The following is a 25,818-nucleotide window of genomic DNA, read 5'->3' on the forward strand; positions in this document are numbered from 1 at the left end:
CACCCCCAAAAACACAGACCCACACCCACTGAAAAGAGGCCAAATCCTCCAGAGAGGCTGCTCTCTCCTGATGTGAACGAATGAACAAACTCCACAGACGACACTGTGTGTAAACTTTATTTCTCTTTCCGTATGCATGACTTGTGCAGATAAAGGGAGTGCTTGTGTGCAGCTCGGGTTTTGCTTTTCCTCTCGACAAATCCGAAGTTGACACAATGGTGGGGCAGAGCTCAGTGTATAATACAGAACTGGAGGACAGCATACCCACAAAAATGCTCTCTTGGGACCTTCTCATTGGTTGCTTCAACAGGAAGTAAACAATCTACTAAACTGTCGCCACTTTTGAGCAGCCTTTGCCACAGAGCTTGCCGTTTATTATCCTGCTGTTTTTGTATTTTGTCCTTTTCTTACAAAAATCATTATGCTTTTTAAGACTACAACAATACACTATAGACAATACATATGGTACGGTATTCCATAATATTTGACTTCTTTGATTAGTTAGGTATTTCAATATATCTTTAAATTATACACTGCTTTCAGTACAATAATGATTATTTTTTTGAACCACTGGCACCAGGATGTAAGCATGTGAGCTATGTTCCCCTACATTTCATCTCCTCAGTCTGTTTGCTATTGGAGCTTCATCACCATTCTCGTTAGTTGGGTGAGAAAGTAAAGGTTCCAAAGTACATCACTTGATTTTTGACACAACATTAGTAATACTTGATATACTCGAGTGTAACATGAAAATTGTGCTCCTGGTTGCAGCATTATATTTTGGCAGCACATGCACAGACAACAGCACATAGCATTTTCTTTTTCTTTCTTTTTTTTTTTTTTAGATTTCACCTCCTCTTTTGTCCTTTTTGTCACAATCATTGTGAAACTCCAGACTTCCAGGATCGTAGAGGTGAACAGTTGACTGATAACGGCATCCACTCTGACTCGGCAAAAGGTTACGGCTGCACGGGGGGGGGGGGCATATCGGGGAGGGGCAGGGGAGGGTGGGGTTTCATTGAGTGTCTCTTGGTTTGGTGACGAATCCCTCGAAGGCTTGAGAGGCTACGCACACACACACACACACACACACACACACACACACACACACACACATACGTAGACAGTACCGTAACCTCAGAAACAAGTGTTCTTAGTCCGTATACAGCATTGCCTTGTTCAGAACACTTCGTACCTGTTGCAAAGGACAAACAGAACTATTGCACAGTTAACTGTCTTATAATCGGAGCACGAGACAGTTGTGAAAATAAACATGAATAATGACCCAGGTTTGCCACCTCCTCTAAGTATAAGGCCTTAGCAGTGCTTCTGGAGGGAGGGGGAGGCGCCTGTCCTGTCCTGTGCTCCCCCTCCCCTCGACTCCTCAGTAACAAAGTCTCTCCCTCATCAGTGCTGTATCTCTAGGAAAAAAAAAAAAACAATGATCATCAAGAGCTGCTCTATGGTTAATACAGTCTACATGGAAGAGCGACGGGATAGCTGGATAGTGAGTGGTTTAATGTTGCTAATGTTATCCTCGGTATATTATTTCCTCTAGGAGCTGAGAGGCGACTTCATGCTGTGTCATTAGGTGATGTAGTTATTATCGTCTGGGTGGGGGGGGTGGGGGAGGGGGGGTCCAACAGCCTTGATGCCATCCTTCTCTATTGAAGAGGAGAGAAACTGGGTGCAGAGGAAGGACAGATGAAGCGCTGAGTAGCAGTTTCTATGAACGGGGCTGGGATCCGTCTCCGTGGGAATGACAGTCGGGTGTGGTGGTGGTGGTGGTGGTGAGGCGTTCAGGGGTCTCCGTTCTGTAGGTGGGCTGGTTGTGACCCAGAGCAGCAAGATTGGGTGTGGTTCAGGTCCAGGGTGTGTGAGGGGGGGGGGGGGTTGGGGGGGGGGGTTCAAGGGGATCAGGACTACATGTTGAAACCGTACGCGGGCTGAGCAGGGTATCCCGGGGCGGTGTAGCCGTAGCCTGGGTACGCCGGCTGGGGAGCCACTGGAGCCGGACCGGCAGTCAGCATCAGCTGTTGACCTGCTCTCACACACATACACACACACACACACACAGATATTGTGTTAAACTTGTGTTTTACAAAAACCCAATTTGTCAATTCATTAAAATGATAATCAGTGAGATTGCTGTGGTGTTTCTGCACTGCACTTCCCAGAGATCACCTGTCAATCAAACAGTGTGTCCAGTACTGTGACCTTTATTTCCTTGGATTTTCTGTTGGTGAAGTTTGAGTTTCTGTAGGTGGCGCTCTTTCCTTTGTCTTTTCATGCTATCGCTGCTCATGCTAACTACTTAGTTCTTCTATGTATTCCAAACAAACAGCTGTTGCTGCTTCCACTAATGTAAAACACATCGCTTCCTGTGCACCAGAGGATTTTTCCTGGTGGTGTGCCAAAAAGGAAATGAACTTAATGACAATATATAGCCTGACAACTTCCTTGTAGAATCAATGGATGATTATGGCTTGAGATAACAAGATCACAAACAAGTGTGATCTCAGTTCATTACGGGGCAAGTAGGTAGGAACTAGGAAGGCTACGTTCAATCTTTGCAATCCCGTGAAATGTTTTTGAAGCAAGCGATAGGAAAACAATCCTCAAAAATTCATAAAAACACTAGGAAACAGCTACCCTACACCAGATTTGTAGAACAGCATGTAAAAGCTTTCATGAACTGTATATAGGTTGAACCACTATTGTTATTTTCATTACAGTGCTATACAGCCCCCTTAGACCAGTGTAAATTTGGTAAATGCTGGATTTCAACAGCAACAGACACTATTCACCCAGGTTTTGCCACAATTGGGCCAGTAGTTTCTGAGGTATTGTGTGTATATAATGAACAAACAGTTGGCCAGAGACAGATAAATGGTCCAACTCCCCCTGTTTTCTCTTCAATTTACCCACCAGAAGCGTCTGTCGCTCTGGGTGATCTGCTGTCAGTAAACCTACCAAACACTATCGGCTGAGGCTCCGTCACCTCCTCTTCAGTTTTCCTTTGGCTGTCGGACTCCTCCAGTTTGTCCACCTGAGGGCAATGAAGACAAGAGGAGAGATCAGAGGCGGATTACTCACACACTGTACAGAATGCAACAAACGGCTGCTCTAATACATTGTAGGTATCCTGCAGAAACCGTGTAACTCCAACAACTCCGCTTGTCAGGGCCTGCTGGAAAACTGGATGATTTTCCAATGTGTGTTTTGTTTTTTAAATGCATATTCCAAAGTTTAGCTTGGCCACATGGACATAAATCTTTTCCTACATGTGGAGGACAATGTCAACCATCAATAAAAATTGTAATATTTGAGATGCAAGATTTTTGCTGGACACCTACAATCTATAATTCACAGTGATGTGCCTTTTTCAGTTTTTTATGACAAATACAAGAAATTTCTTATTTGATGTACTACAGTAGACCATAAACTCCAAGTCTGTGGTTTGTATAACTACGGTAAAGTACTGTATTATCAAGACTTGAGTAAAAATTGATACATATTAATAGTACACACACACACAAGACTTGTCACACTACATATACATTACAAAGTCCACTTGTGAAGTACAATACTACACATAATTCACGGTGCATCTATACTGAGGCTACCTAAGAGAAGATGCCATGCAGGTTTGGTGAGAATTTCTACTACAGCTTCCAGTACAGGTGAGAGGCCGTGTTAAGTTAATTGTCTATGCACAATTAAAAGCAGGAAGGGGTTCTAGGTTAAAGAAATATTTCATTGTGTGTTCAGTGAAGGAGAAGCTGTACATGCCTATATGCTGATGCTACATTTTCAGCCATTCACAGTCGCAGTCCCATATCAGTAAACGACAGTCACAGCTTACACATGCTTCCCATTCATGGCTGTAAGCAGGCCCTCCTAACAAAGTTTCACTGAGGGTATTCTGCAGGGTTAAAAGCAAGCTACAAATGATTAACTCATGTGTTACAATCATCCTTGCCAGGCATATTTGTGGTGAGTTGGCTGTAGTGCTGATTTTGCTAGTTGCTAAGTGCAGAGAAATGCTCAGGCATTGTGCTTCATCTACATAGTCAGCTAAATACAAAAGGCTAAACAAAAGTTAGCAAGGTTTCTGATGTAAGTCAGGTTCGATTATGTGAACAATGGTTCAACTCAGTTCATTTCGATTTTTTAAATGTAGAATTTCTCAGTCATAATTTCAAGTAAAAGACCCCAAAAATAAAACAATTAACTATAAAGCAGTTTTCTGTACATGACTACAAAATACAGTGTGTGAATGGTAAGAATTCCTTAACTGTATATATGGAATAGTACAACGCAAGTATAAAAAAATGGATATGATTATAGTATATACTGCAAAACGTCACTGGGTATGCTGCCTGTTTGACTGCCCACTGTAAGATGGGGGCCGTGGCTTCGAGAGACGTCTTGCGTGACAGTGCTGCTGTCTCTTGCTAGGTGTTAAACTACAGGGAATTAAAAAGGAGTCAGTATTCTGTTTCCTCAAGGGCTGCAGTGACTGGCTGCTAAGTTTGATCTCCAGCAGTTTAACCAGTGATTTATGGACCAGAGCGGCTGGTCCCTGGGAAAAAAATTAATAACTATAACTGATAAATTGAAAGAAGCTCCACAGGGAGAGGAATGAGGGGAGCCCAGAGCCCTTGAAGTTAGTGGTTGTGCTGATGTATCGCATAACAATTTTAGACTATCACTTGTTAACCTGGAGTTAGCAACCTGGGGATGCATCTAACAAGTCTAGAGTGGCTCCCTCTCCGCATCCACTTTGTCTTTGGTCTTGGATTTTGGAGCAGCACAGATGAAAAAGACGAGATCAGAGAGAGATAAAAAAAAATGCCACATAACACTAGATGCAGCCCCAAGAGAGAAGAGTTAGAGGTGAGAGGAGAGAGGTAAGAGTTAGGCCTGGTTAGACTAATCCTGGTCCTGAGGAGCTGTATAGTGCACAGGCTTTGCTTCCAGCCATCAACACAGTGTTTGCATTACGGGGGTCTCAGCGGGTTCAAACCTCCTATTTTAGACCACACTACCTCCTGGATACAGTGAAAATCTAATAGTCAGAGGAGCCCATGTTTCAATTCAACAATCAATCATCAGCAAGAATCACATAATGCTGCGGAGCTGGAAGGGAAGCTAGGGCCTTCCAATAATCACTATAGCCTTCCTGCCTAGTGCACATGGCGAGCCATTTCATGTGCACCCAGGGTCTCATATCAGCAGTGCACATCTTCCTCAGTTGTTGCACATTTACACAAAAGTCATTCCTGTAGCTAGTTGTATTTCCATTGTTAACCAAAAAGCCTATGTATTCCTTCATACAGTGGTTCTTAACCCTTTTCCCGTCATGCCCCCCTTTGAGCATTTGAGTATTTCACCCCCTAAGTCGTAATACTAACTTATTATACTGTAGTTACAATAAATAGGTCAGAAAAACCAAATAGACAATGCAACTTAAGCTCAAACTGAGCCATTTATTTGTTTAGCCTGCTACTATGTGTGTTTACACTGACACTCAATAGACAGTGGTGCTTGGGCCAAATACAACAGATTTTTATTTTTTCATGAAGTTGGTTCTGCTCCATTTTCCCACCCGTCTTGTCGCTCCCCCTGCAGTTCTCTGGTGCCTCCCCTAGGGGGCACACACCACCAGTTGAGAAACACTGCCTTCATAGAAAGTATTAACTGCTTACTGTAATTTCAATTGGGCTATGCTTCATTTTCGCTGTTAATCAAGCATGTCTGTCTCATCTGACAGTGAGTCATGTCACAATTTGCAAATGGAAATTTCATTAACCAATACCCGCAAGGAAAAGAGGTTCCCCCAGGAGAGTAATTTCAATACTGCTTACACAAACGCACAAGTACATTTTTCTAGAATGTGTTGTGTTGCTGAGCCAGAACAAAAGCCTGCACACAGTATAGCTCTCCAGGACTAGGGCTAGTTAGGCCATACTCAGTCTACAGTCCATGCTAGGTTCCTACATCAGAAACCTAAGGGATAAGTTACAACAAAAACAGACAAAACACAAAAGAGAAATAAAGAGGGCCAGAGACCGTCACCTTCTCTGCAAACTCATCAACCTGGAAAAGAACCCACAGAGATGACCTCACATGATCTCACATGGCTGCAGGGTAACATTATAGGAAATCATGACGACCATGTTTTGGAGGGAGTTCAATGTCACTGACAAACAGGAAAAACTACTATCACTTAAAGGGGGAATGCCGCCCTTTTTCAGTGGTAAAATATGTGTCCTCTAAAGCCCATTTTTCAATACCTCCAGAGATAGCATCAAGGACTACTGTCCACCTTTCACCTGTAGGGACAGGTAATCTACAGGAAATTAATCATCTGAGAAAAATAAACCAATTTAGTTCAAAGGGAAATGCAGTCTGCAGAACTATTCTATTTTCTGAAAAATATGTCCACTAATTAATAAACTTAATTTCAAAAACATGTTTTAGCAGTAACTGAAAATAGCAATAGTAAACTGTCTGCACTGTTTTGTAGTGGAGCACTAACCTTGCTGAGATACTCTCTCATGACCTGGATGAAGTACGGCATGGCAAAGTCCATGATGTTGTGTCTCCAGGCCAGCTCCAGCACCACATCGGGGTGCAGCAGGTCATAGGAGGCGAACAGGCAGGCAGCGAAGCACTCCTTCCTGCCCTCCTCCAGGAACCACTGGAGCAGAGTCTCTGCCAGCTCAGCATCCTTCGACTCTGCAGCGTACAGCATAGCATCCTGGGAGAGCCACAAACACGCACATGACTGATTATGAGAAACATGGAGGACTACATGCAAGACTGGTTATAGATGTCATCTAAACAATCGTGTTTAAGAGGAGGGATGGGCTACTGGTGAGGAGCAGTGAAGTGAGCTGGCCCACATTACTATCTCAAGACAAAAAGTAAGTTAAAACAAACAGTGCCATCTATGGGAGCAAGGAGGTACTTGAGAATTGAAAAGCACTTGTTTTCTCAAATATTGTCTGTCAAGGTTGGATTTTCTACCTTGTAGAGTTTGTCCTTCTTGCAGAGCTCTACACTCTGTCTCCAGCGGTTGTTTCCCTTGTACAGGTAGGCAGCAATGCGTCTGAACTCAATCAGTTCATGTTTCTCTAATCTCTGTGCCAGGCCAATGGTGTCGAAGTTGTCGTACGCATCGATGGACGCTCTCAGGCCCTATGGACACACACACAGTAAAAAAAAAATTATACCTCAACCCAAAATGCTTCTTGGTGCAACTAGGCCCCTGTAGTTGGCCCTCAGTAGTGCCCCCTAGTGACGGCAGAAGCCAGGTCCAGGAGTTTCAACTGAGTGACAGAGTAACATTTATCATTTTAAACATGCCAGGTCCAACAAACAGTCTACAACATGATTAACATCAGTAAAAGAGTGACTGGCAGACCTGGTAGTCTTCCTCCTCTGTCAGCAGGTTGTTGAGAGCTTCATTGACTCCCTTGTTGTTGTGACTCTGGACAGACCGCAGGTAAGGCTTGACCAACTTCAGCTGGTCAACCTGGTCAAACAAACACACCATGTCATCTCAACACTATTTTGCACTGTATACCAACTGAACAGAAAAACAGCAGTTGAGATGACCTAATGATTACCTTGGAGAAAAAGGTGACGGCTCGGCTGTGGTCTAACCGCGGGGACAGAATGGTCAGCAGGTCATTCAGTAGCAGAGGCTTATACTCCAGATAGAAGGAAAGGGCTTTATAGTACAACTCCACATTGGCAACCTGAGGAGAGAAACACACGTAAACATCACCAGAAGTGAAGGTGTTTGAAAAGAAGATACTTCAGCCACACCTTGATCATTTAAATAGGAGCCTATAGGTTACCTTAGCAATAATGTCTTTGAACTGTCCCTCTTTCCATGCATCCGTCGGATGTGACATCATCGTGATGACAGCGTTGTCGTACTCCTCATATTTATCATAAAGGAAAACCAGCTCCGCCCATAAGTGAGACTGCTCCGCTGCACGTAGCACCTGATGGGCAAAACATAGGAAACAGAGAGCAACGTTCAAGGTTCCCGCAGCCATTTGGATATCAAATTCATTAACCTTTCAATGATTTTCAAAGTCTTGTTTGGTGAAATTCAAAGACTTAAAATGTATATGTTTTGGGGTAAGACATGACACTGGTCAAAATTACAGGGGTCTCATTTATTACTCATGATCCTGTCAAGTCAAGAAATCACAGTGCTGCTATATCAACGCAAATATCCAACACAGGCTCTTCCTCAGGATGTGAAGTGTTGATCCTGAGGTCCAGAGAGCTGAGGCATATTGATGAATTTGGGTGCTATATTTTAATTTAAAAAATCAAGTACTTTCAAGGCCATCCATTCATCTTCACAGACCTTTAAGAGTTTTATTTTTCTGAAGTCCAGAAACTTTCAATGATTGCTAAGGCCCGTGAAAACTCTGAATGTTGCATATCGTTGCTGTTGGGTGAAAACCAACCAAACAACAGCCTTATTTTTAGCTTGATCACAATGCATTTTTAAGATGATCCAATAGGTTTTGAAAGGGTTTCATATGCCCAAGAGGTGAGAGAATTTTTTCAACACCTAGAGGAACGTCTAATCCTTAATTTAAAGTGAAAACATGAAAATCAGGTTCACACAACAACAGCGATATGTCAGTACATTTTCAGTATGATCAAGAAAACACACAAAAAAATACTTGTTTAGAAACACACAGACACACACAAACACACAAACACACACACACACACACCTTTGGGATGTTGACTCTGGACCAGAAGAGCTCCAGGTGCTCCCTCATCTTCTGGGGTTTGAACTTGGAGTAGAGGATGGCCAGCTCGGTGAACATGCCCATGTGGGCCCTCTCCAGGCCCAGGGCGGCCTCCAGCAAAGCGATGAGCTCCTCAAAGTATCCTCGGTCCTGGTAGTAGCTGATCAGGTCCTCTAGCTCATCAGCATGGATCACTATGTGAAGGCCACAGATCTGTGCCAGACGAAACTCCTCGCCGTCCACACACGCAAAACACACCTGATGGCCAGAGGGGAAGAGAGGAGAATTATCCAAGTAGAAAGGAAAAGAGTTGATGCAAAAGAGGATAATGAATGATGTATAAAACCCAGCAGGTGCAAAGGCAACTAAAAAACAAAAAAACTCCCTGCCTTCTCATAAAAAAAATCCTCAGATCTACACACTTTCTCAGTGATGCTAAAATATGGTTAAAAACAAACCAATCATGAACACAATAAGTGTAATTATTTCATATTCATTTTAATGGATTAGACTCACTATCAGTAAGTCATGTTGTAAATTTCCTGTGGTTTTATACACACTGCCTTGTAATGTTATAATGTTTGTTGTAGTGTATGTATATATCATTCTATTTTGTAAGATTTGTATGTATATTGTACTTTTGTTCACCTGCCAGGCTGCGGATGAAAATTTGCCATCTAGCTATATCTCTGTACAATACATCAGACATCTTGGAAGATAATGTTTCAGTGCACATGCTCCCTGTTAAACTTATATATAAATGAATAAACAAGTAAGTACAGCAGCAGGTAGTATACCTCCTTCCATGTCCGTGTGCTGTTGGCTTTCCTGGCGCTGTCAACAGCTGCCTGGTACTCTCCCAGGTGGACCAGCGTGGATGCCAGGCGAGCAAAGTTGGACACATTGTTATACAAGAGCTTGGCCGCTTCGTACATACCCTCCTCATAACACCTGTCGCCCACCTGGAGGGAGAGAGAGAGAAAACAGATGTATATGCAGCTACTAGTGATTATTCAGCATCCTGACAAAGGCAAACAAAATGCACATTTTGCTAGAGCTCAACATAATCCTCTTAACGTAACACTGCAGCTGCGATGCTTTTTCTTACCTGCTGTATGTGAGCATTGTTGGGCCCACTGACAAACTCTTCCAGCTCAGCCAGACGGTTTGTCTTGGCTAAAGCAAAGATCAGCTCCGTCTCCACATAAGACTCCCTGGCTTTCTTTCGAGCCATCTGGAGGAACTTAACCAAGTCTTCCCAATTATCTGCAAAATAACAATAGTTCAACTCAGATCAATCGCACAAGAAATGAAATCCCTGCCTCTGATAGAATCAATATAACCATTTGGTGTGCAGTAGAGTTATACCGGAAAGCAAAGCCTTACTGTTCTTGCTGGCTGCATTGACCACCTCCATGTATGCTGAGGGGTCATCAGCTTTAATATAGGAGTCAATGGCCTCCTTGACCAGGTCTCTTTGGAGCTGAGCTCTGGCCAGCTGGCTCCACACCGCAGGCTCGTTGCAGCGCTCGGCAAACTCATAGGCCCGGTCTAAGTTCCCTATGTGCTCTATCAATACCTGGAGAATGGAGAGGAAGGGAGAGCTGCATTAGATCATCTGTCGTACTTACAGAGTGATAATACACCAGGAATAAAAGTCAATTTTATCGATTCTAATTTACAGTTTATATCCAATATCCACTAAAGCGTGAGTAACCTGAAGCATTTCACTAAAGGCTGTTTTATAGTTCTGCGTCGTAGTGTCGTCATTTGCGGCGCCGTAGGTGTCTACAGCGGTGTGAGCCTTTATAGTCCTGCATTGGTGATTCTGTGCATAGAAGACCGAAACACTAGATGGCAGCGTTGTGCTTTGTCAACACAGAAGTAATAACAACAGAGGTAGTAGTGTTCTCTGAAACTCATGTTCTGGGATATTTCTCGCCACAAATTCAGTGACATCTAGTAATCTTTATAATTTGGGGATGAGGTGTCGTACAAATTAACGTATTTGTGAACCTCCTCAACTAACCAGATACAGGTAGGAGAAAATATGAAGCGTGCAAATCACAGTTCTTGCGGTCTTGCGTTGCCCTATGCGCAATAGCATTGTTGGAGATGTGCAAGTAAGCTAAGACCTACGGCGTAGCTACGGCAACACTTCGACGCAGAAGTATAAATAAGCTTTTACTGGTAACACATCCACTTTACCTGTATGGCTGAGGTGTTGACATCAAACTTCTTGAAAATGGCAAAAGCCTCCTCAAAGAGCTCATTGCTGATAGCAATGTTAGCAATATCTGGAGCGTCATAGTTGTCTAGCCTGTTGATGTACTCCATCACGCGAGTGCGGTCCGCCTTGATGGCTGTCAAAATCAGCAGGTTCTGGAGGTTTCTGGGGGAATACAGAGTACAGAAAGGTGATTTGAAAAAAGAGAAAGGGCTGTAGCTCAGTTATTCCATTGCTGATACCGCTGAAAGAGTCAGATGCCTGTCAAGGCCAGCTATGACTTTGCGGTACCTGTGCTCGCTGAAGACAGAGTTATCGAGTACAATCTTCTCCAGCAATTCAATCAGCTCGTTGGGCAGGTCTGCTGTCATGAAGGCCTTGACTGTGACTGACACTTCCTCTGGGTCCTGGGTCTCAGACAGAGCTGTCTGCACCACCTGAGATGGAATAAAATAAGGAGTAAACAAGAGTAAACATTTGTAAATTAACACCCAGTCACTGCCTGCATCACTAAGGAGGGGAGCTGGAGAAAACCTGACCTGGTCGATGAGTTGTCTTCTGTAGGGGTTGTTCTCCTCCAACACGTTCGCCCATAGTTCTGGATCTTTCCGTCGTACCAGGTAGCGAGCTTCGCTCTTGAACAAGGAGTTCTCATTGCACACCTGCATCAGAAATGAAACGTAGTGATGAACACACCCGAGACTCAGAATCAGTGATAATGACATATCAGCAACAGTATAAAAAACCTTTTGTCTGGGATTATGCAAATCATCATCTGAATGTTATGCAACGTAAATTAAACTACACACTTTGATGAGGTCCAGGTCACACTGGCCTCTCTCATAAGCCACACAGGCCAGGTGGGGGTCTCTCTTCTCACAGTAGCGTCCGACCACAGCGCTGTCGTAGAACGGGTTCTCCTTCAGGAAGCGCTCAGGTGTGTTGTTGCTGTCAATGTAGATCTTGGCCAGTGCGTTGTGGGTGGCAGGCTCCTCGCAACCCTCATGGATACGGGACTCCAGCCACGGCAATAAAAGCTTTAATCTGAGAAGAAATGGTGAAAACAGCTTGTTTTGGTATAACAGCCTCACTACATAACATACACCATTTGGAAGATGCTTTTATCTAATGCGCTTTACATTACCATGAAGGCATAAATGTTTAGCATAGGTGGCCCCAGAAATGAACCCCCTAACCCTGCTGGTGTTAGTGACATGTTGCATCCATTGAAGTACACAGGATAAGGTGTGCAGGCTGACCAGAAATAGTGAAGCCCATTCATGAGTTAGTCATAAAGTACCTGTTCCTCTTCTCCACCTCTTCCACCAGCTCATCAGTGGAAAACTGCCCTCTCACCACCATGATCAGGTTCTTAATGACGTCCTCAGCACAGTCCACATCCAACAGACCACCTATCACCACTGGTAAACGACTGGGGTTCACCTGGAAACAAGCGTGACAAATTTCAAATAAATTGGAAAAAATGGCAAGAAGCAGCTCAAATGAGGAGAGACAGCCTGGCAGTAGATATGGCACAATACCCAGAGAAGTAATGTTATCAGAGAAGTATCAGAAGTAGTCTTGATCTTACTTTCTGTACATAGATTTCGATGTACTTCTGTAGACTGTTGCGGTAGAGGTAGAGCACCAGGTCATGGACGAAGTCAAAGCGATCACACACAATGATCAGAGGGAGCTGGTCAGTAAGCTTGGCCTCCTAATTGGAGAAGAAACACATGAGGTTTTAGTGTTGACTGGATGATGATTACGTTGTAGACTCATTCATTACACCCTTATGTAATGTAGTGTTTTGTGATTAAACTATATGAAAGAGGCAACACATCACAAAGTTGCTATTGATTGATAAAATCAATCATAAATTCAATGGCATTGGGGGAACTTTTCACCTTGAGGAAGTTTTTAACCCTCTCTGGGTCGTAGCAGTTGCTCTCTCTGCAGATTCGCTCCACCTCTTTGATCTGGCCGGTCTTACAGGCAGCCTGGATGTACTTAAAATGAACGTCAGGCTCCTGGCTGAAATTCACAATCGACCCGAGGAAGTAAAACAAGCCTTGAATGGAGATGGCAGGGGGGGAGAAACAGCGTGAAAGTCAGCTCTGTCAATTCATTATTACATACAGCCTGCACAAAATAGGAAATCACTCATTTAATACACTCTCTCGTTTGAGTCCGAATGAACACGACCCATGGCCCATTTCAAAGCGTAAAAGTCAACCCAAGACCCAAACCCTAAAACCAAAGACCAACTGCAAGCACACCCTTTCCCCTCATGTGTGACCTACCCTCGTAACTCTTGAAGGACTCAAAGAGCTCCACCAGCGTCTGAGTCCCCAGCTGCTCATGATACTTAGATGCTACCTGGACACACAGCTGCAGGTTCTGCCTGATGTTAGCCGACAGCATGGCCCTCAGGCACTCGACCGAGTCCTCGACTGACAAAGACCCAAAGAAGTTCACCAGCCACTAAAGAGAGAATCGGTGAAAAATAGTGAGGCCAAAGGAGTGAGACGGGGAGAAAGGGAGAGAGCAAGGGGGGGAGGGGAAGGTCAATAGGCACTTTCACACATCATTAACAAAGAATAAAAAGATGGCTGCTGCCAGGAGAATGACATCCACAAGCGTGAACGCACATCGACACGCATACCTCGGGGTTGAGCAGATGTGTGTGCACCACAGCTCGCTTGATATCATACAGGTCGGTGTAGTGTTCGAGAGCTCTCTGCAGCAGACCTGCCTTCTCACACAGCTGAGCTACGTGGGCACGGTCATAGTGGGTGAACATCTGGTTCCCCAGGATCGCATCTGCTACCTAACAAAGTGTACACACAAACACACACACACACACACACACACACACACACACACAACATGTTTAATAAGAGCAGAGCTGTAGCTGCTCTAATAGTCACGGCAGTCACATTAGTTTGAATGTCCATTGTACCTGGGGGGCATGTATGAGGTTCATCTCAAGCAGGCGTGTCTGTAAATGTCCCTCGGCTGGGCGGTTGTTCTTTAGAGCATCCAATAGGAAGGAGGTACACTGCTGGATCAGATTGCCCTCCATGAACACATCCACAATCTACCAATCAGGAGAGAGAAAGAGAGCAAGGGAGGGGGATGAAGAGAGAGCACACAGCGAGGAGAAATGATAGATTTTTTAATTCCTATTTTCTGTGAACCATACTGAGTCAGCATATACGGTCCTATAAAGCGCTCTATTCACACGCTATTAAGGATCACAGGCCTGTCGGCCAGATGTTCCTGCTTTCTTAGTTTAACGACACGTGGGAAGGCCACAGCTGAAACAGGGCCGGCTGCTTAGCTTAGAGAAGCATCAAGTCAAGTTTCCTGGTTGAGATCAAGACTGAGCAGAAGGGATGATGTGGCCTTAAAAGGAGGAGAGGGTCACCGACTCGGTGAATTCCTGGCATTGCTGGCACATCTGGAATAACACAGAAGCAGGCTCCCACACTGGGCACATTGTGTGTGTTTGCGTGTGTGTGTGTTTGAAATAGAAGGCATGTGTAGTAACTGCGTGTATCAGAACTAGAAAGTGGCTAAGATGGTCATGTTGGTGTGTGTGTTACCTGGTTGATGTTAGCCAGCGGCTCCTCATCCTGGACCAGCATCTGGGCAAACTGCAGTCCTTGGTCTGGACTGACGCGCATCACATTCCTCAGCAAAAACACCCAGTCTGGGGTGTAGCCCACCTACAAAAAGAAGGTAGATCAAAATGCACTTTTTGATTCAATAATTAATGATTCAAACAAAGTAATTTATGGACACCTATTATGTTCTGTACAACTTTAAAGCTCTGGATGAAGCTAAAAAAAAACTATGAAAAACAAACAAAAAAAAAAACATTCTCCCACAATGTCGCTGTTTTTCCATGCTGGGTCACATATGCAGTGAATAAATTTGAGTCAGTTTTTCCACGCATAGTTACTAAGCAAATAAGGGAAAGGGAAAGGCTTCAGAGCTCTCGTTACCTTTTTGGCATACAGCACTATCTTCTGGAACTGGCCGGTCTCAGCAAAGCACTGGATGACCTTGTTGGGGACGTTGGCTCTGAGATACACACTAAGGGCTAGGGTGGGGTCAGAAGCCTTCACCAGGTCTCCCAGCTCCTCTGAGCACTCCAGCTACAACAGAGATACAATCAGTTAGCGCACATAAATGTGTTAGCAATCATCAGTCATCAATGTGTAGGAATCAATCATATACAATCAATCATATACAATCACAGAAGACAGAGTCATCAATGTGCAGGTGATTCTACACTGTAAACATGCACAGTTCAAGGGTTAGGCCTTTTATTATTCTTGGGCGATGCCAAATATATGTAAACAACCCATGTTGCTTCCATCTTCTAGTGCAGTGGTTCTCAAACTGGGGATCGGGACCACCCAGGGGGTCGTGAGATAGTTTTGGGGGATCGTAAAATGGATTATGGGATGGGAAAAAACATATCTATCCTATACAAATGTATTATTATGTGTAATTTTTTAGATTTTTATTTAGATTTGCTTTTTGCTTATGAAATACTAAATAGTTTTCAGCCTCTAGGCCTTCTCTGCTGATCAAATGAAACAGCCTGAAAAGGGAAAATCATTTTTTGGGTGAACTGTTCACCACTCTGCATATGCAGGCTGTGACAGGGGTCGTGAGTAGGCATTGTTTAATTTTAAGGGGTCACGAGCCAAAAGGTTTGAGAACCACTGTTCTAGCGTACCAGTATCTAAATCACTAAGAAATTAGGTTCTGCTATATATCTTATTGATCAGCCCAAGCTTACGATGGGTGCCTTGTTGTTCCAGTACTCCAGTCCTACCTTGTCCTCCTTCAGCCACTTCTCCAGCAGCTGCTTGCGGCCCTGCTGGAGGACGGGCCTGCACAGCTCCAGAGACTCAAACTTGTTGAGTTGGCCCTGGTCCAGCAGAATACCAAAGTACTGCAACAGGGGAGAGGCCTGGCCCGGCTGGGCCGGCACACTCTGGAACTTACGGATGGTCTCCGCCGTCCGCAGGATACCCTGGAGGGAGGATGAGGAGAGGGGACAGTGGAGGAATTATGGGTAAAGGAAAAAACAAGGGAGCGGAAAAGGAGGGGAATTTCGTTGAATCTTTTGAACTAGTATGTGTTGGTTATTGTGTTATACATACTCATATATTAAAGAACAATTCTGCCCACAGTCAATATTAAGCCCATTTTCCAGTGTGCCTTCTCTTCTTTCTAAAAGTTCCTGTGGATTTTCACAAGCTGTCAGAGAAACAGTTATCATGCAACTTATTTCCCTACTTCTAGATTTGCTTTCATTCAACTCCAAACGACATCAAAACCAAATTTCTGAGTAAACTAAACGTAGTAATGTAATACAGAGTCTACAAATTTTAACTAAGCATAAAAAAAAACTTTATTTTGTGAATGAAAAAGTAGTTCCTATCCAATTCCTATTCAACAGATTTGAACATTTTTGAATTAATATGTGCATTCAAAAAGCCTTCATTGGACAAACGTTAGCTGAAAATGTAAACACTGGAACAAGGAAGTAGGCAAAGAAAAATGTAGACATACAAATCAGTTGGACCTAATGATAATTAAAAGTTTGTTTCTTATCCACTATATGAAAAGCTAGCTACAGGTTACCACACAAGAAAACACAGGAATTTCATAAGAGAGAGAGAGGGCACTCTGGAAAATGATCTTAACGCTCACCATGGCTGGAATTATCCTTATAATGATATCGCCGTACCTTAGGTGCCGAGGCAGCAACCTTAGCAGCCTCTGAATAACTTCCCTGGGCAAACAGAGTGTTGAACTTCCTGGCGAAAAGCTCCTCAGCCCCAGCTAGGTTCGACCTCACAGCCATCCTCAAGCCCAGGTCGGGGTTTTGCAGGACGTTGGTGGCATAGTTCACAATATTCTCCTCTTCCACACACACTGATAACACCTAGAAGGAGAAAGAGAGGATAGATACAGATATACTGTACATACAAGGCACTTAGAGGAGTAATGTAAAGCTGCCATGAAAGGAGGCAAGTCCAATTAAGATATATTTAAATTATTCAACTCACTAATATAATAGCAGTGGAAGTTGCAAGAAGGGGAAGGACATTTTAACAAGACAGCATCAACAGCTGCATTTTGGAGAGACTGTCTAGCAGCACTAGGCCCTTCATAGTACTTTAAAGGTACATTAAGTGAGATGTTTACTGTCCTCTTACACATAATGACCATAATATATCTGCAGGGTTTTTAAAAGGGTTGTTGATCAACACCAATGACTAAACGATTACTTTGCTAGGCTTTCAAAAACTAATTTTCCAGCCCATAGTTTTGGAAACACACACACACACACACACCGCATTTCAACTGCTCAGAAATGGAGGACAGGGCTACGAACAAGTGACCGGTGTTGCAACCCATTCCTTCTCAAGCGAAAAAAGCTAACTACAAAGCAGTATTATTGTGCTTCGTGATATATTACCTCTTCTCTTGACATTTCTGTTGGATATCTGCTGTAATTAGCTGCCCTACTCGTACTATTGTGAAAATGTAACTTTTGCATTTCTGTCCATTACAGGCTACCGTAAGCTGCACCAAAGACCTGTTGTTCATGTCGTTGCAATTCCAGTAGAGGTTGATAAAAGTCAGAAATTACTTAATGCCCCTTTAAGGCCAGTTTCTCACCTGTCCCTTCTTGTTGACCCCAATAATTCCAGAGGTGGGTTCATGAGGGGAAGTTACAAAGATGGTTTCTGCACTGATCCGGTTCATGTAGATACACACTCCAGACTCCAGGTCATACAGATGGATATAACCGTACTTTGTGATCAAGTATATTACACCGTGCTTAGTCCCAATCTGAGGAGAAAGATTAGAGACAGAATTAAACACACGTCAGTCATACTTACTCTACCCAGAATGAATGAGTATTAGGTTTCCTTCCTTACCTGCATGGCTACAGGGAAGTCTGTCTGGGCCTCTGGAGGGAAGAACACATCCACTGCTTTCTTAGCAAATGGCTGGTTTCCTGTAGCTGGCTGACCAACCTCAATGATATGCAACTGGAACGCGAAAAGTCATCATACATGTGAAGAAATAACCGAGGTGGGCAGGCAACCAAAACAAGGCAAACATGAATGTGAAAGAAAGCAGAGGTGAGTCCATGAGTCCAAAAATATATGATTTGTATGAGGTTCTTTGGCTGAAAACATTGGAGAGCTCATTTTGGTGGTGTAGGGCCTTTCTTGGTAAATTTCTGGAGCTATATAAAAACATTTTAGAAAAGAGGTTCTACATAGCACCACAAAACACCCTAAAGTTACTAAGAATGAAACACCAAGACTGGTCCCCCCTATGATCTTAGCCAAAGAACTGCTTTCCCTTTGTTTTAGAGAGTAGAATTAATACACTAAGGTAGATAGCACATGAAATCCCTGCATATTATCTAGAGCCCCTCACCTTTCCCCCAGCCTGAGAGCGCACAGCAAAGCAGAAGAGGGTGGAGGGTTTGGCATTTCCCTCCACCTTAAACTCCCCGAAGGCTGCCGCATGGCCCTCGATGGGCTGGGATACCTTCCTGTCCACAGAATACAGCTGCATCGCCCCAACCACACGATTTTGCTGCAGGACAGACAGAAGAAACAGAGAAATTAAAGGTGAGACAGTGTAGATGAGGGACCAGAGAGTAGATAATCCATGCTACTTCATCTCAGAGGGATTTTTCTGTCCACACATGTACTGTAGGAGGAATGAGTGCATGTGTGTTTTCATACCTGTGCAGAAATCCCTATCAGCAGTAACCACTTCTGTTGTTCGTCAGTTCTGTAGTTGATGATCTGACATCCCGCCAGACTGGCGTGCCGATCGAATACTTTGGCAGGCTGGGAATCTCCCTCCATGCTCCAGTGATAGACGGCTGTATCGGTCACCAGGGCGACGGTGTTAACCGATATCCACTTCCAGAACATGACCTCCTCTGTCATGGTGTGAGCCTTCATCTTACTCTTCATCTCAATGTTGAAGATCTGCAGTGTCTTGGCAGCTGAGGGGGCAGGGAGGTAAAAAGATAAAGTATGATCAAGTGAGACAGACAGCTAGCAACTAGTAACTTCTCAAGTTTCAAATCTAAGCAACAAGGCATGTGGCTAACAGTCCCTCCCAATAAACCATGTAACCACAGTCTAGATTCAAAGTGTTTCATGACAGGGAGTAACAATGTTTACATATTTATCTGTCTGGCCCTTCCCAAGTGCAACTGACCACTGGAAAGGTAGAAGGCTGTTTTAAGAAGATTATAATGACTAGTTAAAATTGTGGATACTACTGGTAACTATGGCATGAAACCATGGCAATGTTCCTGTGGTATGTGTATTATTTTGTTAGGCCTACGACCAGTAAGGAACTTGATTTGAACATAAAACTAGATTAAAGAGGAAAGAACAGGTGAGGTAATGGTGATTCAGGTGCATTGTGGAGCTGTTCTGCGGACCACCATCCACACACACACACACACACACACACACACACAGATATAATGATACACGTATGGCATACCTTATATGCTGCAAGGAGAGATCTAGACATGGATATGGCTGCCTGGCACACGCTCACACAGGAGTGGAAATACAGACACACACAGTACCCCAACCTTTTTCAGTGTGTGATATCTGATGATGCATACCACACATACACTCTACCAGCATACAGCAAGTCATGCTAACACATGTATAGTTCTCATAAAAGTATATGTGCCAGCAGGTTATATTGTGGTGGAGTTGGGGTGTGAAATTGAGACCAGCTACTGGGAATGTGTCTGCAGTGGAAAACATATCCAAACAATTGTCTGTCTTTTGATTGGCTACTGGTCAGAATAGTATTTGAGAGGGGTATGGGGGAAGCTTTTATGAGAGAGACATGGCTACTGTATCATCACAACAGAGTGCCAGACAGGCAGACAGGCAGAAAGCAACTCACCGTCTGAGAAAGGACAGAAAGCAAGGGAGAAAAAGCAAAGTGTCAATCAGAACGTGAGAAGACAAGGAGAGAGAAACCATAGGGAAAGAAAGAGCAAGGACATATTATCCTCAAAACGTGGGAGAGAGAGAGAGAGAGAGAGAGAGAGAGAGAAAAGCGTTATAGCCAAATCATCCTGATCAGCGCTTGTGTTTGTGCTCTAAGGGCCAGATTCAGTGGCAGAAAATCGATTTGCACGACCAATTTAGTACATTCCAGCAATAGAACTGAGTGCACTCTACATATTTATAGCGTTGACAGAGCATTAGTCATCTCATGACCATGGCATTCCTGCAGCAACACTAGATAACTAGATTTGTTAAAACTAGAGACAAATAAACAACAGTGTGAATGCCATGCACTCTGAAGCAGACATCATTCTATTAGGTTGTTGTCCGAGAAGTTAAACAACAATAATGCCCACAGCTCTTGCCGTAAAACTAATAATCACAGCGGCGAACTGTTTTTCCTCACAACAGCACGGTATTGACTGTGAGGTTGTGACGTCTCACCATACACACTCTACCTTTAAGGGCGATGACCTTGCTGGCGGGGTTCATGATGGCACTGTCGGCAGAGATCGGCCTTCTGATCGGGTTGGTGGGGTCAGACATGTCTACTATCACCACCTGGTTCTGCTCGCCCACCTTCTCTCTGATGCAGATGAACTTGTCCGACTCCATGGTCAGGTAGCTGAACCCAATGTTGGCTGGGTTCACCCCCAGGTTCTGCAACTGGAAACATCAAAGAACACAAGCGTCAACAATGACAACCTTTAACATAATCATCGGAAAGGACTACTGCACAATAGTGGGCCTATAGCCGCCTACACTTGGGCTAAAAATAAAATTCAGTTAGTAGTGGAATATCCCAACTTGAAGGAGTTGAGACCTTTGAAGGAGTCATACAAAAACTAAAATTGCAGTGGGAAAATAAACATGGCAGTAGCTGACATTTGCCTCGAAGGGGGAAACCGTAAGAAGCCGACCCAAACTGTGTTTCTATTAAAATAGCAGCAGTTCTGTTCCAATTTTCCAGGGATATTCTTGAAGGTTGTTTTCCAGACGGGAGGTTTGGTGGAACATACAGCCAGGGAACAAGCGTGGGCACACAGCAGACAACAGGATATTAACTCAAGAGAGCTTTATTTTACACTCTTATTATAGCTGGTAATACTCTCCTGCATTGACTGAAGCTTTTTAAGAGCCATGTTTGATGACAGAAAATGTTTTTATTGTAATGCAATAACCATCATCACAACTTCAATAATACTGGAATAGTATAGCATTACTTTATTTCAGCAAAGCCTGTGATCAAATCCTGACCTGACACTCTCTCAGCTATGTAGGCAGCCAGCTGTAAGAAAAGGTCTAAGGTTTACTAAATCATCTAGCAAAAACAGGTCTGAGACAAACACCAAAGATTCCCCAGTAGTGATCTGCTCAAACCAAGAATGAATTTGAATCTGAATCTTTAGTAAAGCACCATCAGCAAATCCTATTCATTATTCAGCATATTTACTTTCCTAATGAGAAGAAGCCCCAAGACCTGACGATGCACTAAGTAAGACTGAGTTGATGTTAACTTCCCCTATGTCACATCTTGGTAGAACTAACAAATGTCCATCTTGGTTAATGGGCAGTGAACAGAGGAACAGCTCTGTACATCGTCAACCTAATTGTGAACTGAGAGGGCAGATCAAAACACGCAGCCTCACTCTGACGACTGAGCTGGGAATAGCTGACTGTATTATGCAGTCTGAGGCAAGCGGAAAGGAATCCTTACGCTAATCACAAGGACTGTACTATCTGCCCATTGGCTTGTAGCGCAGGAGAGCCGATTCTGACTGCTGAGCCCTTTAAATCATTTTAGTCATCTACAAAACAGGAAGGATGTAGTCTGGTCAAAGTGGGCAGTGGGTTACAAAGATCATATAGAGAAGTTGTGGTCTAGCGAGTGAAATGTCCATAATGAATCATATCCATAATGACATTGCATCCCACCCATGTTCACTGGAAAAGGGTCAGATTTTGAGTTCTCCATACAGACATTGTCAAGTCTATGTGAAGTTATGGGGGGAAGTATGAGAGCGAGACTTGAAAAAGGGCACAGAGAAGACCTGAGGCAGGATTACAGCCATATGCTGCATCTCTTCAGACTGCCAGAACTATCTCCGGGAGGAGAGGGGAGTAAAACGACAATAAAGATAGCAGAGGGAAAGATAAGGATGGGAGTCAAGACACCGTCTGGCATCGTACTAAAAGCGGGGGTGTCAGAAGACAGCCAGCAAAGGGAGTGTGTGGAAAGCAAGAGTGATAGATATACCTGAAGAATGAAGGAGGAGGAAGGAGAGCCAGGGAAAACCCATGTCTGTACAGTACAGTTCCAGTAACACAGGCCTTGGGCAGTCTACGGGTTGGGGTGGGGCGACTGACTCACCGGAAGAATACCCCCCCACCCCCTTCTTAGTAGAACATTCCAGACTAAATCACACTTCTACCACAACCTACTGTCTCCAGCAACCCGCTAACTAACAGATCCTCACACACACACAGACACACACACACACAGTCTCCATGCTATAACTTCTCTCCCCTAAGCAGTAACCCGTAGTACAGCTAAGATTAAGCTTACACCAGCAATATATAAACATTACTAACAATAAGACAGAAAATCACTGGTGATACAACTTGAGGGCAGTTGGTGAGTCATGGATTGGGTGGATGCGTTGCTGAGGCACTGACACGTTGTACTATTTTACAGCAGAGGGGTTTGGGTCCCTGAGGAGAAATGTGGGTTACACAAACACAATTAAAACTGAGGAATGTAGCAAACAGACCTGAAGTGTTACTAGTTATATTCTGTGGGGCTGAACATGCAAAACCACAGCTTGCACTGGAGGTATTATATATTGTTACATTAGAATAGGTAATCACCATTACCATAGCCATAATCTAACACTAAAGAGTAGGTGTGCGAGTCATGAGTAGTATTTTTGACATGCATGCAACACAAAATTACGTCCCCTCTATGTGAATGACTTTTGTAGCCATGCAGTCTAGATTCATGATTGAGTTTTGATGACTGAAGACAGGCGCTCATCAAAGTCCTCACCAGGCGCTGTCACAATCACAGATGTGTTCTGTTCAACTGAAAGTGATGAAATCACTTCCCCGTCCTGCTTCCTATCCTGATGTGATTTGCTAGGCTTAAATGGGCCTGCTTACCTCATCCGTCTATTGCATCCGTTAGTTTGACGTGATGCCATCATTTCATCAATACAGAGGCAGGACACCGCCGAACACTGCAAGTAACCGCAATGTAGCAGGTTGGACTCCGCTAACCTAACTTGACAGGACAATGTTCATGAGCTTTGAAGCTGCAGGACATTTTTGCACTTAGACAAGCCACTGAATAGGCCGTTGCACAGCCAGCACAGTAGCAAAGCCACGCAAGCTGCAAATGAGTCTCACATCATCACTTTCATAATTCAACTAACCATTATCTGTCCTCGTCTGCCTTCATCTTGGCACCGACATGATCCAGGGAACCTAACCACAGTTTGGAGACCACAGCGATGTAGCCTACATTCTGTTCCACACATCCAAGTACCAACTAGGGCATTGAGCGCTAATCCATTTAGTCAAATAATTACACACTCTGACCTGCTCACACACAGCCTCACACACAGCCTCACACACAGCCTCGACTTGGGATCATAAACCAGACCAAGATAAGTAAGCAAAGAAAACAAAGAATAACAATGGAGAGTAACTTTACACACAGCTTAGCGTTAATTACAGTGTAAGGTGGGTAGGCCATGTATAGCTACTGGTGCGTGAGTGAGAAAATGACTAGTATCGTTTCTCCCACAGCTAGAACAATAGCTGTGAGATCCACAGTTCATCCTCCATGTCCGCATTAAACATTGCAGTAGTGTTAAGAATTGCTTTTGAATGGAACAGCCGAGGCTTTTGGAACAAATCGAGGTTATCTCATACAAGGGCTAGTTTACCAAACTGAGCTACAGTCCACCCTTTAGCACAGAACGCTACCTAAACCAGGACCTGGGTCTGTGTTGCCGGTTCCAGCTGGTAACAGTCCTGAACCTCGGCCCAGACTGCAGGGAGAGAGCTGTAAATACCAGGCCAAGAAAAAAGCTAAACAACTTGAGGCCCAAAGTCCTGGGTTTGCAAATTCCAAGCATTTTTCACTCTGCTGGAGCCACCTAGATTCACAGGGGGATACGACTGGGGCAACCGTGATTTCACGGTAGTGGTGGAACGAAGAGCAGTCTGTTGCTCATCAATGTCCAAAGGCAAGTTTTTTTAAGCAGACGTATAAGTGAAATTTATGCGCAGTCGAAAGCAATTTGAGCCAATAACCCAGAAGTTGCAGGCACTGCACTGCCCTCCATCAGGTGCAGTAGTGTACCAGCCTGTCAGGAAGAGATGAGACTGGTAGCAAGCTCTCTTGGCTGGCACAGTTTAGTGGATAAAGGATCTTTGGCTGAGGAAGTGGGGCTACTGGCCAGAGGAAGGGAGCAGGGAGGGGGTGGGGGCTCAACGCTTTTTTCTAGTGAAAGGCCATTTCACTGCCTGCTGTTACCATAACAACAGGCTACAGAGGAGGGTGGTGGGGTGGGGGGTGCAAAACGCGTCACAAAGTTTCTCTTTGGCTGCAAGACACCCAAGCCATGGGCTGCTATGGGACAGCGATTATTAAACAAAGTCCACTGCTCTCCCAACCAGAGCAAAGAAGAAATGCCACCACAGCCACCCAAATGACTGGCTGGTTGTTTTCCTTATTCAGCACACACATTGTGAAAGGGTGACTATTCTCTATTCTGTTTTCACCCAGGCTATATCTGTGGAGATTGCCAATCTACGGCTCTAGGCCCTTTGCTACTATATAATGTTGATGTTGGGGATTTTCAAGCTGCTCAGATGCTTTGAAACACTGAAATATCAAACCAGACAGTGCAGAGAACCCGGGTATTTGTAGGGGCACATGGGCCAATGTTGTTATGAAGGTTACAAGTGACAATATGTTGCTGCAGAACATGACAGTAACACGGTAGCCACAAAGCTACATGCAAGTGTCATTCAGGTTTCAGTTACAATGTTACCGCGAACAGCTGAGCTCAGTTGTCTGCAACAAAGTGTCAAAACACTGCAGTTTCACCGGCGCCAATGCAAGATTGGAAATGACAGCGGCGTTTTTCCACTTGAAGAAATTGCGGCGTATTCACATTGGTCCGCATTAGAGCTGTGTACGATCTGACTGTTCAATTTTTACAAGTCATCATCTGCCCGGCAGGAGAAAACTAGGCCTGTAGCTATATTGAGCACCACCCTGCAGCCCTATTTCAGATTCCTTTTAAATGCGACATGTGCTGTGTCTGTGTGGACCGACAAGGACGAGGAGCTGCGCAAAAGACATAATCCTGAATTAATTTTAGGGCTTTTTGCGTCTCCTTACCTGCAGATGTTCCTGAAATCGTATCGGCAGAATCTGAGCCATTTCTTGAGGATTTCTCTGTCTGAAGAATCCGTAAGGAAGGAAAGGGGAAGGGGACAGCAGGAGGAATGGATGTGGTCTTGTACTGTATGTGCCCTAAACGTCCCCAAAAGTCAAATATGATGGGCAGTAGGTAGTCTGGGCGGCTTGCGTTGGTATCACACGAATCCAGTGACTGCTCCCATTCAGTAGCCCCCTACAACAATCCTGAACCAAAAACTCCGCACCTCCGCTAAGAAA

The 25,818-nt window shown here is 44.1% G+C and overlaps 1 protein-coding gene across 2 annotated transcripts; it reads right to left on the minus strand.

The window, feature by feature from the left end:
• Positions 1-103: 103 nt before the first annotated feature.
• Positions 104-25,734, minus strand: cltcl1 (clathrin, heavy chain-like 1). Of its 2 annotated transcripts, XM_078284978.1 has the most exons (32): positions 25,540-25,734; positions 20,585-20,792; positions 18,819-19,087; positions 18,505-18,666; positions 17,994-18,107; positions 17,731-17,904; positions 16,793-16,990; positions 15,872-16,072; positions 15,030-15,182; positions 14,628-14,750; positions 13,982-14,119; positions 13,685-13,849; positions 13,323-13,503; positions 12,927-13,090; positions 12,611-12,736; positions 12,320-12,462; positions 11,829-12,063; positions 11,559-11,681; positions 11,311-11,456; positions 11,001-11,184; positions 10,179-10,371; positions 9,901-10,058; positions 9,590-9,754; positions 8,775-9,050; positions 7,872-8,021; positions 7,638-7,769; positions 7,433-7,543; positions 7,036-7,206; positions 6,545-6,766; positions 6,076-6,102; positions 2,974-3,049; positions 104-2,041 (listed from the first exon to the last, which is right to left on the minus strand). In XM_078284978.1, exons 1-32 carry the CDS (start codon positions 25,579-25,581, stop codon positions 1,923-1,925), a joined length of 5,049 nt encoding a protein of 1,682 aa, XP_078141104.1. In that variant the 5' UTR covers positions 25,582-25,734; the 3' UTR covers positions 104-1,922. The 2 variants fall into 2 exon arrangements, with proteins under 2 accessions (XP_078141104.1, XP_071776004.1); XM_071919903.2 differs by lacking the exon at positions 6,076-6,102.
• Between the last annotated feature and the right edge of the window lie 84 nt (positions 25,735-25,818).

Source organism: Centroberyx gerrardi, chromosome 8, assembly GCF_048128805.1.
Source record: "Centroberyx gerrardi isolate f3 chromosome 8, fCenGer3.hap1.cur.20231027, whole genome shotgun sequence".
In the NCBI taxonomy this organism is placed as follows: Eukaryota; Metazoa; Chordata; class Actinopteri; order Beryciformes; family Berycidae; genus Centroberyx; species Centroberyx gerrardi.

What these genes read in the sequence shown, in the direction of transcription:
- cltcl1 (XM_078284978.1), bottom strand. Translation starts at nt 25,581, where the DNA reads ATGGCTCAGATTCTGCCGATACGATTTCAGGAACATCTGCAG. An exon ending in TCGAAATCTATGTACAGAAA is followed by an intron (nt 12,463 to 12,610) that starts GTAAGATCAAGA and finishes GCTTGTTTCCAG; the next exon opens with GTGAACCCCAGTCGTTTACC. An exon ending in GAAGACAACTCATCGACCAG is followed by an intron (nt 11,457 to 11,558) that starts GTCAGGTTTTCT and finishes ATTCCATCTCAG; the next exon opens with GTGGTGCAGACAGCTCTGTC.